Below are 14,296 nucleotides of genomic sequence, written 5' to 3'. Positions count from 1 at the left end.
ATCCTCATTTTTTCTTCTTTTGAATGAGTTTCATGAATATTGATAGATTCCAATATAGGTGCATTGATGTTAGGTTTGGTCGAGTAATATATATATATATATATATATATATTAAATTACATTTTTAAAGAATTTAAATATGATTAGTTTTAAATTTTTTAAAAAATAATGTTTTTTCAAAATTATATAAATTTTAATATTGATGTGATAATGCGGAAAAATCATGGACTACCATGTGTTACGTGCTTAATCATGCTATAAAAAGTATTAGAATGAAAGTTTCCTTATTAATTTAAAATCAAATTCTTTTAAGTATAAATCTAAAAAAATATAAAATTTAAACATCAAACGTGTATTTAAATCATAATATAAAAACTAATGAATAGTGTAAAACTATATCAATTTAATATCAACTGGAGTACATTAGGTAAAATTTTCTGTTTGGTTCCTTCTTCTCTTCCTTGAATTTAATAATAATCTGTCCTATTGTTTTAGAGTGATGGTGCTGATAGTTATTTTTAATAATTTCAGTAGTTTTTGTTGAATTTCCTTTAGTTTTTGTAACATCCTCAATACCGGGTTAGTGACCAAATTGTAAAATTTCAAAATTTGGTGATGAAAGTAGAATAGTTGAATAGTTCAATGATTTATTTGGAATATTTTCTGAAAGTTATTAGTAATTATCAAAGGAATTAAAGGGTAAAATTGTCATTTGACAAGAAAGATATTTTCCCCCTTTATATGAACGAATCACGTGGGGGAAGAGAGTTATTTTCTTCCTCTTGCTTTCTTCTTCTTCCTGTGTGCCCAAGCTAGAGCAAATGTGAGTTTTCTATTTTGTTGATTATTTGTTAATTTAAAGTTTGAGTTTTGATCATTAGATGATAACTAAGCTTAAGGAAAGCTTAAGTTATATTAAAATCAAAAGATAAAGGAGTTAGGGAAGATTAAAGATTTGGAGTTCTTGAGTGAAATCTTGAAATAGAGTTGATAAGTTGAATTTGAAGTTAAATTTGACTTGTCATCAGCTTAATTAAGAAGTATTAAGTGTTAGAATTGGATTTGAAACATGTTGAAAATTGGGTATGATTCTTGAAGTTCATAAAGAGGAGAATAATTTGAGGTTTAAGATGAGATAAATGAATATAAATTGGTTTAAGTATGTGTATTTGAGTTAATAATATGAAAGGGAATGAAACATGAAGTATTGAAGCTGATAATTGTGAATTTTCGTATTTGAACAGTGATTTATGGGCAAAAATTTACATATTTTAATAGGGGTACCGATACCCCCTAAAGGAAAAATGGAATTTTGGTTCATTAAACTAGCTTAAGTTATTAACATCAAGTTATAAGGTTTAGGCTTCTGATAATCATCTCGGAAATTATGTTTATGTAGATATTGAGCCTAAACAAGTTCCGAAACAATCAAAGAATTAGGATCGAATCAAAGCAAGGCTAAGGTGAGTGCAATTTAATTTGTACTTATGTTATTGAATAAACATTGGCTTGCGACGAGCCAGTGACAGAGTTACTATGGTAAGAAGTGACTCCTAAAATGTTATTTGATTTGTGATGCATGCATAACTTTATATATGAATGTTTTATACATCATTGAGTATGATTGATATGATTCTCATGTATGCATGAGTATATGAAAATGGGAATATGGGTCACATGTTATTTTATGTGATTTTGATTGGTGTGAATACATTCATATGTAACCAAGTATGACATATGTGCTTACATAAAAACATGAGAAACGATATAAGCTATATGATATAATCTATGTGATTACATGCAAAGTGATATGAACTATGTGACATGTGAATGTGAAATAAGCTATGTGATAAGGACATAGAGAATGAAATGACTACGTGGTAATGAGATATGAAATATACGAGAAAGTCATATGATATAAGATCAATGATTACACGTACATGTGATACGTGACAAAAAATAAGAGATATGTGTCTATAAGAGAAATGATATGAATAAGTGATATGAATATGTGAACTGTTATAAATGATAATGCTCATGTTATGTGATATGAGAGCTAGTGGTATAGTTGGCATGCCAAGAGTCGAGGGTTTACCTATGTTCTTCGGGACATATGGATTGTTTACCTATGTTCTTCGGGACATATGGACTGTTTACCTATGTTCTTTGGGACATATGGACTGTTTACCTATGTTCTTTGGGACATATGGACTGATTACCTAGGTTCTTCGAGATCTATGGACTGGTCCTTCGGGATATTTATACAAGCTGTGGTGACAACATAGTGGTGCACAACCTCAATGTACTTACATACCTTAAGTTCTCAGTACTGTACATAGGATTATAAAAGGTATAAGTAATGTTCATGGGCTAATACATAAGCTTTAAAGAGATTAAATAAATCAATTGATATGATACTATGTGTGTTATGTTGTGAAATGTTATATGTGTTTCATAATGTGTATAGAAATGTTCAGTATATGTTTATATGATAAAAAGGAATTAGTGATAATAATATAAGTATTGATGAGTATGTTAGTGATATATGTATATGTGTGTATTGGTTATATGAAATGATATATGCTTTCGATGATATGAAATATTACAGAAATTATATGATGATGTGTGTATTGTTTGGTTAAGAATGTTAGATACAAGAGCATATGACTAAGGGATTAAGGATAATGCTAAGAAGGGAAATGATGATATATGTTCATGTATGCAATGGTTCTATGATAGGATATATGTTTTTATACGATATGATAGTATCAATTATTCATGCATTGATATGAGTAGAGTAATGTTACATGTTTTCATGCCTCACTAAGTCATCGACTTAGCGTGTGATTATTTCACACGTAGGTTTGGAAAGCGAAAAAGAGAAGTAATGAGGAACAAGACATGTCAATTCTCCTTACCGAAGATCAGATCAGAAATGTAGTTGAATTACATGTATTTTGTTACATAGAATTTAGTTGGCATGTAATATAAAAGATTTGAATCTGATATGCTTTGATCAAGTTTTGTAATATTTTAAACGTCTTTATGTAAATGGAAATTTTATACTGATGAAAGCTTAAATTTTTATGAGTTTTATATGTTTTACCGAAAGTTACTGTAGTAGGGTATCAGTACCTGTAGCAAGGGAATCGATACCTCTGAGCATTCGATACTGTTCATTAATATTCACGATATTGTTCACGACACTGTTCATACAGTATAGTATTATTCATAAATATGTATGTTTTTTTAATTGGTTATAACGAACACAATTCAACAATATATTATCATATTTTCTTAATATAAGTCCAAATGATCTGTATTTTGTTAAGAATATTGTTTTAAGAAGTCAATGTGACATCTCGGACTCGTATCCGAGTCGGGTACGGGTTGGGGTGTTACAGTTTTTGTCCGTCAATTCTATGATGTTATTTTTAATTATAATATTCTAAATTAGATAATGATAATAAAAAGGGTAAAGTGTATAAATAGTCCCTGAACTTTTAGGGCACTTGCATTTTGGTCACTTAACTTTTGAAACTTGCAATACAATCATCAAACTTTTAATTCATTTTCACTTTGGTCCTTGCCGTTACCTTCCATTAATTTTTGCTGACGTGACACTTAACTCCTGCTAACTCCCCTTCTTCTTCTCTAGGTTATCTTTTCTTCTTCTTCTCCAGAGGCATTTCCTCTAGCCATGGAGAAGTAAGTGTTGAATCCAATCCGATCAATCCCTTCTTCTTCTACTCAAGCTATCTTGAATATGGTATGTTCTCTTCTGATTAATTTTATTACCCTTTAGATTATATTTTTTATTTTTAATCTTTGGTAGCTCTAAAGATTGGGGTTTCCCCCTTTTATTGTGTGGGTATTATAAGAATGACGTGATGTTTTATGGAAATTAAAAATGAGTTTTTGGGGTTTTGATTCATTCTATGGATAAGGTTTATGGGATGTTGAGGTTGTTTTATTTTTTTCTGCAATTCTAAAGAGAAAAAAGGCAGCTTTTTGTCATTTTAATGGTGAAAAAGAAAAGGGGTTGATGGATTTCATGAGTAAATTTGGTACGTGAAATTTGATTATTGTTTCCTTGCATGTTTATGGTACCAAAATAGTATTCTTATTTGGTGATTTGTTGTTGAAATTTTTTGGAAACTTGGAATTTTACAGATTTTAGTAAAAATTAGATCTTCATATTGAAGGCCAAATAATGGATCATAAAGACAAATGTTTCACCAATTCCCCCCCCCCTTAGGGATATCTATCTAACAAGCCAAATTGAGCATGTCGTAATCAAGCCCAGATACTTAAAAGATAAATATTTTATCATGTTAGATTTCATGGGTAAAAAGAAAAAAGAGTCATGAATGTGTTGATTCTTCATTTTTCTGATCCCATTATTCTATTTTGCAAGAACGTGTTTACTCTTTATTTTTCTCATCCTATTATTCTCTTTTGCAGGTTATGAAGAAGAAGAAGAAGAAGGAGGAGGAGGAGGAGGAGGAGGAGGAGGAGGAGGAGGAGAAGAAGAAGAAGAAGGGAGTTAACGAGGTTAAGTACCACATCAACAAAAACTAATGGGAGGTAACGACATGGACCAAAATGAAAACAAACTAAAAGTTTGATGACTTTATTGCAAGATTTAAAAGTTGAGTGACCAAAATGCAAGTGTCCTAAAAGTTAGAGGATGATTTATATAATTTACCCTAAAAATCATATTAGACTTTACATTTGAACTTCCATTTAATTGGTAAACACGCTTTGTACGGGCAAATCAATATATATTTGACAATTTCCTAAATAAAATGGAACTTATCTAAGAATAGAAATTAGCTTCCAAAAATTACTTATACCTGTATCCTATAAAGTCCCTCTAGCATTGGAAGGAACCAAAACACACATCAATAAATAAATAAAAGGGGAAGGAGAGAAACAGAGCAAAAACTTCATCCGTTTTATTATTGACCTATAACAATCTTGAGAATGGCCACCACTAAGACAACACTTGTGCTTGCTGTTCTTTGTCTTTTCCTATTGTCCGAGGTATGTGATTTTATATTTTTCTATTATCAATTTATGTTCATCATACTCTTCCTTTATTTTCTTGTGAAACAATTAATCTATTCCCCCCATAATTTTAGATTGGAATGTTCATGGTTGATGCCCAAGTCCAAAGGCCAGGTAACAGAGTTTGTTAGTATTCATATTCATAAATATATTTGACATAAATCTTTATATCTATGTATGAATTTTGATTTGATGTGTACTATACCGTATAAAGTTTAAATCAAGAGTTGCATTTATGGATGGGAAAAACTCAGATTGCCAGTCAAAGTGTGCATCGAGGTGCAGCAAGTCATGGAAGCCGAAGATGTGCCTAAAAACATGCACTGCATGCTGCAACACGTGCCAGGGATGTGTGCCTGTGGGCCCTACTGCTAATAAGGAAGTGTGCCCTTGCTATGCCAAGTACAAGAAGGGCAGGTGCCCTTAGAACACACTTCCCTTCTATTTCTTTCATGGAAGTCTATATAATCATCACTTGTACAAACAAGTTGTAATTTACTCTATCTATCTTCCTTCTTCCCAAAAAAAAATGCAAGTTTAAGCTTGCTTATTTACTTCTATGTTTTTTTTGTCTTTTCAAATCTCAATTAATTTTAACCTTTCTCTTTTTATTTAAATAATTTAAAGTAATTTCATAAAAGCATCTCAACCTAAAAGTATTCTGATTTCATTTAAAAAACAATTGTAAATTTGTTTATATTACAGTCTTGAAAAACAAGTTCAACGATCTGTTAATAATACAATTTTTCTACGCATATTCTCATTGGAGTAACCATGCGTATTGTCTTAATACCCAATACAAATATCCTTAACAACATATTCAAACTTATTAGTCTTTGTAATGTTATGTACTTTAATGCGTCAAAGATGTTAGTGAATAGATTTCAATCAGCCATCCATATATGTATAGACAAAACACAAAATACATTTCTTTTTCGAGACTTTTTAATTCAGATAACATCTTAACAACTTTTGAAATTTTGCATTCTTTAAAAAAGAAGAAGAGAACAAGCAGATTCGACTCTTTTGCTCTTAAATTAGATATAAGAAAAGCATATGATCGAATAGAGTGAGTGTTTATTGAGTATGCTTCATAAAATGAGATGTGTGTATTAGTCCTATAATGATGTATGTTAATTTGAGATCATGCTATGTAGTATTATATGATCGAATAGAGTGAGTGTTTATTGAGTATGCTTCATAAAATGAGATGTGTGTATTGGTCCTATAATGATGTATGTTAATTTGAGATCATGCTATGTAGTATTGAATATGGAGGTCGGTGAAAGGTTTTAACCTTCCTAAAAATTATGATAAGACGATCCGCTAAGTCCACACGTATTCTTGATCTGTAATAAGAGATTCTCTTCTATCCTTTGAATCGGGCCACAAAAGATTGAATGGCGCATGAATGTATAGATATACATTGTTAGTGACTCGAGAAGCTATACAATGGATGTTTATGCACTAAAAGAGTTGTTAAAGGGGTAAGATGATTCATAGGTATCTCTTTTATCAACTTTGAAACATAATGAGTTTGAATATAGTTGATTATTGCATTGGAGTGGAGATCTTCAAGTGTCATAGATTAATCATATGCATATTGTCTTAATTCTCAATACTAACATCCCTAACAATATGTGTTAATTCAGATTCATTAGTCCTTGTAAATGAAAAAGGCCCTTAGAGGTGAAATAATAAAAATACCCTATGGGTAGTAAACGTCTTTTGGGCTTTATAAAGGATTAAAATATATATTTTATAATGCATAAATGATTGTCATATTGCAAGACTTGGTGCATGATGATGGGAGGGCTTAAGGCAAGTCGACCCGATCTTTATTACGATGATGCATGATGATAGAGAGGCTTGAGGTAAGCTATCCTGATTATTTCTATTGATGATTGATTACATCGAGATAAGTTCATTGCATGCATTTTGATATTGTTATTTCCCAAGTAAACTAGTTAGAGGTCGTTGGTACAATGATATGCCTAGAGTCAAGTAGCTACATCTTTATCTCTCAAGATGGTTCACCTTAGCGGAGCAACTTCGTGACGGTGTTGACACTTCGATACGTTTGGACCTACGAGTTCGTAGCACTTCGGTGCATTTAGACCCTCGGGTTCGTCTACTATAGCAGAGCAATTTCACATTAGGATAATATTTTAGCTTGCGTCACCTAGATAGACCCCTATTAGAGTTTACTTAATAATATTTTATGACGATATGCCAATATTAATGTTCCTATGCATGATATACATGTGCTGGCTACTGATGATCATTATATGCATTATATACATGCTCTTGCAATTGATGATTATATGCATGATATACATGTGCTTGCTACTAATGATTATATGCATGATCTATTTACCAATGTTGATGATAGGATTAAATATATTAATCTGGATAAGACAATCATCGGATAAATAGTTAATGGTGAGATTATTATGATGGGAACCACTTTAGTGAAATGGAGGAATATCCTAGATTGGATAATTATCATGCCTATTACATAATGAAATTAAAGTTACTGAGATCACGAATATGATAGAATGTGTAAGGTAATGTGATGAGAAAAGACATGTATCCTCTAGACCTTGGGTAAGTATAATAAACCCGACTGATAATGATAAGACTATTAGAATCATATAATAATGACTTATGTTTATAAATGGCTAGCATGGTGATTTTATGAGACTCGTGAAATATAGTAGGATCGATATGTACTTATTGGACTTAATAGCTCACCCTTTTAATTATTACTCTACATGTTCAATTTTCGGGGATCACGATGGGACAATGATATTATCAGAGGAGTCTCTGTGGGAGTACTAGAGTACACCGATGAGGACTTGAGTGGTCATGTAGAGATTATAATTTTAATCGAGTCTGTTGTAAATTGTTTATTTATGTATTTTGTGTTTTCCGCCTTTTCTAAATGTTTATTTTTTACTGGCATTATTAGTTTTAACTTTTTAAGTAAATTGTATATTTCTGAGTTTTGATTTGTAGGATCATTTTGGATGTCTAACGTGACATCGTCGATTTGAATTTTATTTTAGTCAGGTTAAAGGTGTTACAGAGATTCTCTTCTATCCTTAGGGCCACAAAAATTGAATGATGCATGAATTTATAGATATGCATCTTTAGTGACTTGAGAAGCTATGCGATGAATGTTGAAGCGCTAAAAGAGATGTTAAAAATTTATGCTACATGCTCAAGATAACTCGTTAATTTTGACAACTCAAGTGTCTTTTTTAAGTTAGAATAGGACAGCAGAGAAAAGAACATATGATTGTATGATTTTAAGGGTAAATAACAGTAATAATCCAGAAAGGTGTCTCGGTTTATCATTTATAGTTATTCAAAATAAAAGGTGAGCTTTTGTGGATTTTGTTTCTCGTTACTGTATGTTAATAGTTTCTCGACTCTGATTCTAAAAATAATTATATATAATTATATTTTATCCCAAAGTTTATTGAATATTATAATAACAACAATAACAATCGAATTATGCTTAATCTGATTATCTTATTTAAAATTTAGTTTAATTCAATTGAAGCTCATCATTTTAGTATGTGTTTTAAGTTAGAGAATGATTTTTAGAAACTAGCTTCAAAAAATTACTTGCACTCTATCCTATAAAATCCCTCTAGCATTGGAAGGAACCAAAACACACATCAACAAAAAAAATAAAAGGAAAAGGATAGAGAGAGAACAAAGACTTCCTTCTGTTTTATTATTTGCCTTATAGCAAGTTTGAGAATGGCCATCACCAAGATTACACTTTCGCTTGCTGTTCTTTGTCTTCTTGTATCCGAGGTGTGTACTTTTCTGGTTTTTATGATCAATTCCTGCGATGTTCATAATAGACTTTCTTTTATTTTCTTAAGAAACAATTAGTCATTTCTTTCCTCCATAATTTTCAGATTGGGATGTTCATGGATGAAGCCAATGTTGATAGACCAGGTAACAAAACTTATCTATACTCGTATTCGTATATGTATTTGACAAAAATCTTACATTAACGTACGAATTTAAATTCGAGATGTAATGTTGATATATAAATTTTAAATCAAAAGTAAGTATTAATAATGCATATATTGATGTGTACTATAACGTATAAAGTTTAAATCAAAAGTTGCATCTATGGATGGGAAAACTCAGATTGCCAGCCAAAGTGTGTATCGAGATGCAGCAAGTCATGGAAACCGAAGATGTGCCTAAAAACATGCACTGCATGCTGCAACACCTGCGCCGGATGTGCGCCTGCTGGCACTACTGCTAACAAGGCAGTGTGCCCTTGCTATGCCAAATACAAGAATGGAAAATGTCCTTGAACACACTTCTCTCATGGACTCCAATATGATTATTACTTGTTGAACGAATTTTGTATTTAACTATGTTCATCTTCATTTCTTCTCAATAAAAATGCAAGTTTAAGCTTGCTTATTTATTTCTCTGCCTTCTTTGTTTTTCAATCTCAACTAATTCTAACTTTTTGCTCTTTATTTGAATAATTTAAAGTTGATAAACAAATAATAGAAAAACTATATTTATGTTTTGTTTGAATAGTACGCCTGATAAATACACGAAACGACTAAACAATTGGAGTATAAGATTGTTATCGCTTGGTGGAATGGAAGCAAGTCAGTGTTGTAGGTTATTCCTATGGACGCTTTGCCCTACTTCATTTTACCAGGCTCTTTTTTTTAGAGATGTTGAAGCGTTAAATAAGAGTACAAAAGTTCTTGTTACACTCATCTGAGGATATGGAGCAGAGTGTCGTAGCCTATCGATCACTTTAAAACACTCGAATCCATCTGCGATTGTGAAATGGTCTCCTCTCACCACTTAGGTTTTTCTATAGAGTGATTCTAAAACAATCATCACCAAAAATGATCTCCGACAGATAAGATTATTCTGATGCGAAAGTTTTGTCAAAAAGCTTCATTAACTCCTATTTTGGTTTCACCACCAGAAGCAGGAATCGGCTAGCATTGGAAGATCTGAATAATGTAGCTGAGCAATTTTGGGTGGAGGATGCGACAAGGACTAGGGGTGTGCATTATCGGATATCGGAATCCCATTTTGGGTGGAGGATCCGAATCCCATTTTTGTTTTTTGCAAAAAAATTCAAAAAAAAATTAACATAAATTAAAATACATATAACGGGTATTTCTAAAAAACATAGTAAAAGCAGAAAAACAATAGGACCAATCTTCACAAGATGTTCATATTAAAAATACCACACAAGGTCTTACAGTGTAGCAGAATGTCTTACAGTGTGAAGAACATCTACAGTCACAGCATACTGCATATTTTCAATTGAAGCAAGTATCACATTGCTCTGAGGTTCTTGCTTTTTTCCGTCTGGACCAGCTACAGGCTTGGGATTACAACATATTAGTGTGAATCACTACTAAAAAACAGATCAAATGTTTGTAAATGAAAGCACTACCTGCATAAGCCCCTCCATTGCAGTCGGATTGACAGGAAGGTATGGATTGGTATAGTCCCTACAAAATGCGCAAACACAACCGGAAAATTTAATGTATTACAAATAAAGTGCAAATGCATAGCCCAATTTGAATAGAAATTGCCATTTGGTCAAGATAGAAAGCATGTACGGGTAACAAAGTGATGCTATTGCAAATGAATATACAAAATGAGAAAGACTTGTGGGCTCAAATCCACCAGCATCCTCACTAACAGCAATAGCAGATCAAGAAAATATGAGCATCCAGTTGATTTGAATTATATAACAAAGCGAAACAAAAGTTTTCAAACTAATATTGATTGAAAACTCTATTCTAATTGCAACCAACTGTCTGGAAGCTACCGTTCATCTTGGCCAATGGAAAGTGATGATGAATTCCATAAATGGACTAAGAGAAGCTAGGCCAATCATATTATTATGAAGTTCTACTTAAATTATAACACCATAAACTGATCGGAATTAAAATTTAAAAATTGCCCTTTCGACCCACAATGAACTAGCTTCTCATGTCAGTTTACATTATGCTCACCATCATAGTTGACCACCAAAAGGCAATTCCACAATCAACATAAAAACAACTTCAACTATGCTGAGATCTGCTTATGCATTGAACTGTTTTCAAAAGTTAAGAAAATTACTAAGCGCCCATGACAACACATCTGTGTGTGGTCTACTAGGCTTCACTAACACCCTAGATGACAAAGAGCATACACATTAATTACCAATATATCAGATGCCACAATAAAAGTTTAACAGTCACATTACTTGAAATTTCAGGAATAAACATGACCAAAACATTGAATTTCAACAGAAAACGACTTGGTCTTCATGGGTCCACTTTTACCTGCTCCGACGAGACTGAAACTTGATATTCAGATCAGTGTGTGCAGAATACGAGATTCACAGGTGACAAGAAGTAACATGATCTGGAAGCAAGTACCTTAAAAATATCATGAAAAAAACATTCGAATGAAACCACATTTTTATTCAATTCCCAAACCATATATGCATAATCAATATGAAAAGAATTAAGTGATGCTAGAGAAATGAGAAAAGTGAGGCTGGTGTGGAAGGAGGAACAAGATGAAAGGAAGCAAGCAGTACATATCAGGGAATACTTCTGCCATCCAAGGCATCTCTCACTGAAGAAGCAGTTTCAGCATCTGCGAATTGGATTAATGCCTGCCAACCATTGTCATAAAGATTAAAATCATATGAAAGACACGCAATCTCCACAGATCCAAAAAAATTTAAGCGCACTTTTGATATCTCACCTGGAAGCCAGCCGCCTTTTCAAATGTAGCAATTTTGTGAACAAAACCAAATGCCGAAAATACCTGAAACAAATAAATCAGAAACAATTAGATATCACAAATACAAATGAGAAAGAAGATTAGAAACCATCACAAACATGGGTATAATGTAAAAAACTGTGTTAGCAAATCCAAATGGACGAGAAACCTACTAATATAGCCCAAAATTTTTTCGTTTTTTTAGATAATCCGAATCTGATTTTTTATCAATCTGTATCCAATCCGAAAATTTGAAAAAAAATTTGTATACCCGATCTAAATTATCCAAAAATTAAAAAACGGATCGTATATTTGAATTTTCGGATTGGATCAACGGATCTATTTTTTTTTGCACACGGGTTTACTTTTATCTTTTCAGACTGTTTGTTTTTTCCTATACTGTTGTGTTGGCCCATGGAGGGACGGGCATGATTATCAATCTGATCTGATTAGAAAATTATGCATTTTTTACCTGAATCCGATACGAAAATATACACTTTTTATCCGACTCAAACTTAATCCGATTTTTTGAGATTTGATCCGACCTAAAATAATATATTTATTAAAAATATTATTTTTATTCAATAAAAATAGGATTTAATTGAAAAATAATATAGAGATGAATATTATTGTAATTATCTCTAAATATATATGCTAAAATTGTATTTTTTTGGTCGGGTCGAATATTTTTTCCTAAACCCAAACCCGTACCGAACTTGACCTCTAAAACCCTATCTCGACGTGATTCAAACCCGAATTTTTTATAAAAAAATTGACATGATCAGATTAGGTAGTACTCATCAGATTTGGATCTCGTGCTCATCCTAATCCAATGTGTCGTTTCATGTATTGTTCTCTTAGTTAATAGAAACCAGTCTGGTTAATAGTTTAAAAATATATACATCAGATTTGATATCAGTAAAATGACAACTATATATTTTGACTTCTCAGAAAGAATGATTCAACTTTGGTTCCTCCAGAAAAGCTAATTGACTTCATCCTTATCCATAGTTCCAACCTTTAAATTGTAGAAAATAGTCGAGAGATGTTCAATCCGTCAATCTTATCTAGAATATATTGTTATATTTTAACTTCTATTTAATTGGTAAACCCACTTTATACGTGCAGATCGTTCTATATCTGGCAATTTCATCTAAAAATGGTCAACTTATCTAAGATTAGAAATTAGCTTCCAAAAATAACTTGTACCCCTATCCTATAAAATCCCTATAGCATTGGAAGGAACCAAAAAGCACATCAATAAATAAATAAAAGGGGAAGGAGAGAAACAGAACAAAAACTTCGTCCGCTTTATTATTGACCTATAACAATCTTGAGAATGGCCACCACTAAGGCAACACTTGTGCTTGCTGTTCTTTGTCTTTTCCTATTGTCCGAGGTGTGTGATTTTATACTTTTCTACTATCAATTTATGTTCATCATACTCTTCCTTTATTTTCTTGTGAAACAATTAATCTATTTCCCCCCATAATTTTAGATTGGAATGTTCATGGTTGATGCCCAAGTCCAAAGGCCAGGTAACAGAGTTTGTTAGTATTCATATCCATAAATATATTTGACATAAATCTTTATATCTATGTATGAATTTTGATTTGATGTGTACTATAACGTATAAAGTTTAAATCAAAAGTTGCATCTATGGATGGAAAAGACTCAGATTGCCAGCCAAAGTGTGCATCGAGGTGCAGCAAGTCATGGAAGCCGAAGATGTGCCTAAAAACATGCACTGCATGCTGCAACACGTGCCAGGGATGTGTGCCTGTAGGCCCTACCGCTAACAAGGAAGTGTGCCCTTGCTATGCCAAATACAAGAAGGGCAGGTGCCCTTAGAACACACTTCTCTTCTATTTCTTTCATGGATTTCCATATAATCATCACTTGTACAAACAATTTGTAATTTACTCTATCCATCTTCCTTCCTCTCAATAAAAAAAAATTGCAAGTTTAAGCTTGCTTATTTACTTCCCTGCCTTTTTTTGTGGTCTTTTCAAATCTCAATTGATTTCAACCTTTCCCCCTTCTATTTGAATGATTTAAAGTCAATAAGCAATTAATAAAACAATATATTTTTATCTTTTATTTGAATATTTAAAAATTAATAAATAAAAAAGAAAATGAGTTGTTTACATTTCCGAAATTATCTGTTGTTAAAAGGGTAAAAAGTTCCCTAAGGTGATGGGGTGGAGGAGCTAAGGAAGATGGTCGAAGTTACATTGGCAACCGGGGATGCTCAATTTAGTAAATATGATGTTAAACATAACTTGTAAATGGCTCACGTTATACACCAATTGCATGAGAGGTTTTCGTTGAAAGATCTTGGTCAAATGAAATTCTTTCTTAGCATAGAAGTGCATCGGTCAGAGCATGGCCTATTTCTTAACCAAAGAAAATTCATCACAGAACTGTT

General features: G+C 32.2%; 2 protein-coding genes and 1 long non-coding RNA gene across 4 annotated transcripts; 2 read left to right on the top strand and 1 right to left on the bottom strand.

The window, feature by feature from the left end:
* Positions 1-4,914: 4,914 nt before the first annotated feature.
* Positions 4,915-5,624, top strand: LOC120192905 (peamaclein-like). Its single transcript, XM_039195592.1, has 3 exons — positions 4,915-5,046; positions 5,145-5,184; positions 5,325-5,624. The coding sequence occupies exons 1-3, from the start codon at positions 4,987-4,989 to the stop codon at positions 5,495-5,497; spliced, it is 273 nt and encodes a 90-aa protein (XP_039051523.1). The 5' UTR covers positions 4,915-4,986; the 3' UTR covers positions 5,498-5,624.
* Positions 5,625-8,769: 3,145 nt separating this feature from the next.
* Positions 8,770-13,768, top strand: LOC120192774 (peamaclein-like). Of its 2 annotated transcripts, none has more exons than XM_039195499.1 (3): positions 8,770-8,898; positions 13,367-13,406; positions 13,547-13,768. In XM_039195499.1, the coding sequence occupies exons 1-3, from the start codon at positions 8,842-8,844 to the stop codon at positions 13,717-13,719; spliced, it is 270 nt and encodes an 89-aa protein (XP_039051430.1). In that variant the 5' UTR covers positions 8,770-8,841; the 3' UTR covers positions 13,720-13,768. The 2 variants fall into 2 exon arrangements, with proteins under 2 accessions (XP_039051430.1, XP_039051424.1); XM_039195493.1 differs by lacking the exon at positions 8,770-8,898 and adding an exon at positions 13,145-13,267.
* LOC120192789 lies at positions 10,452-11,946 on the bottom strand. Its single transcript, XR_005522800.1, has 3 exons — positions 11,851-11,946; positions 11,421-11,758; positions 10,452-10,595 (listed from the first exon to the last, which is right to left on the bottom strand). It is a non-coding gene; the product is annotated as an uncharacterized LOC120192789 (long non-coding RNA).
* Positions 13,769-14,296: the final 528 nt, after the last annotated feature.

This window comes from Hibiscus syriacus, unplaced genomic scaffold, assembly GCF_006381635.1.
Source record: "Hibiscus syriacus cultivar Baekdansim isolate YM2019G1 unplaced genomic scaffold, ASM638163v2 tig00004258_pilon, whole genome shotgun sequence".
NCBI classification, from domain to species: Eukaryota; Viridiplantae; Streptophyta; class Magnoliopsida; order Malvales; family Malvaceae; genus Hibiscus; species Hibiscus syriacus.
Note: the sequence above shows the minus strand (reverse complement) of the source record. Positions and strands in the feature narration are given on the sequence as shown.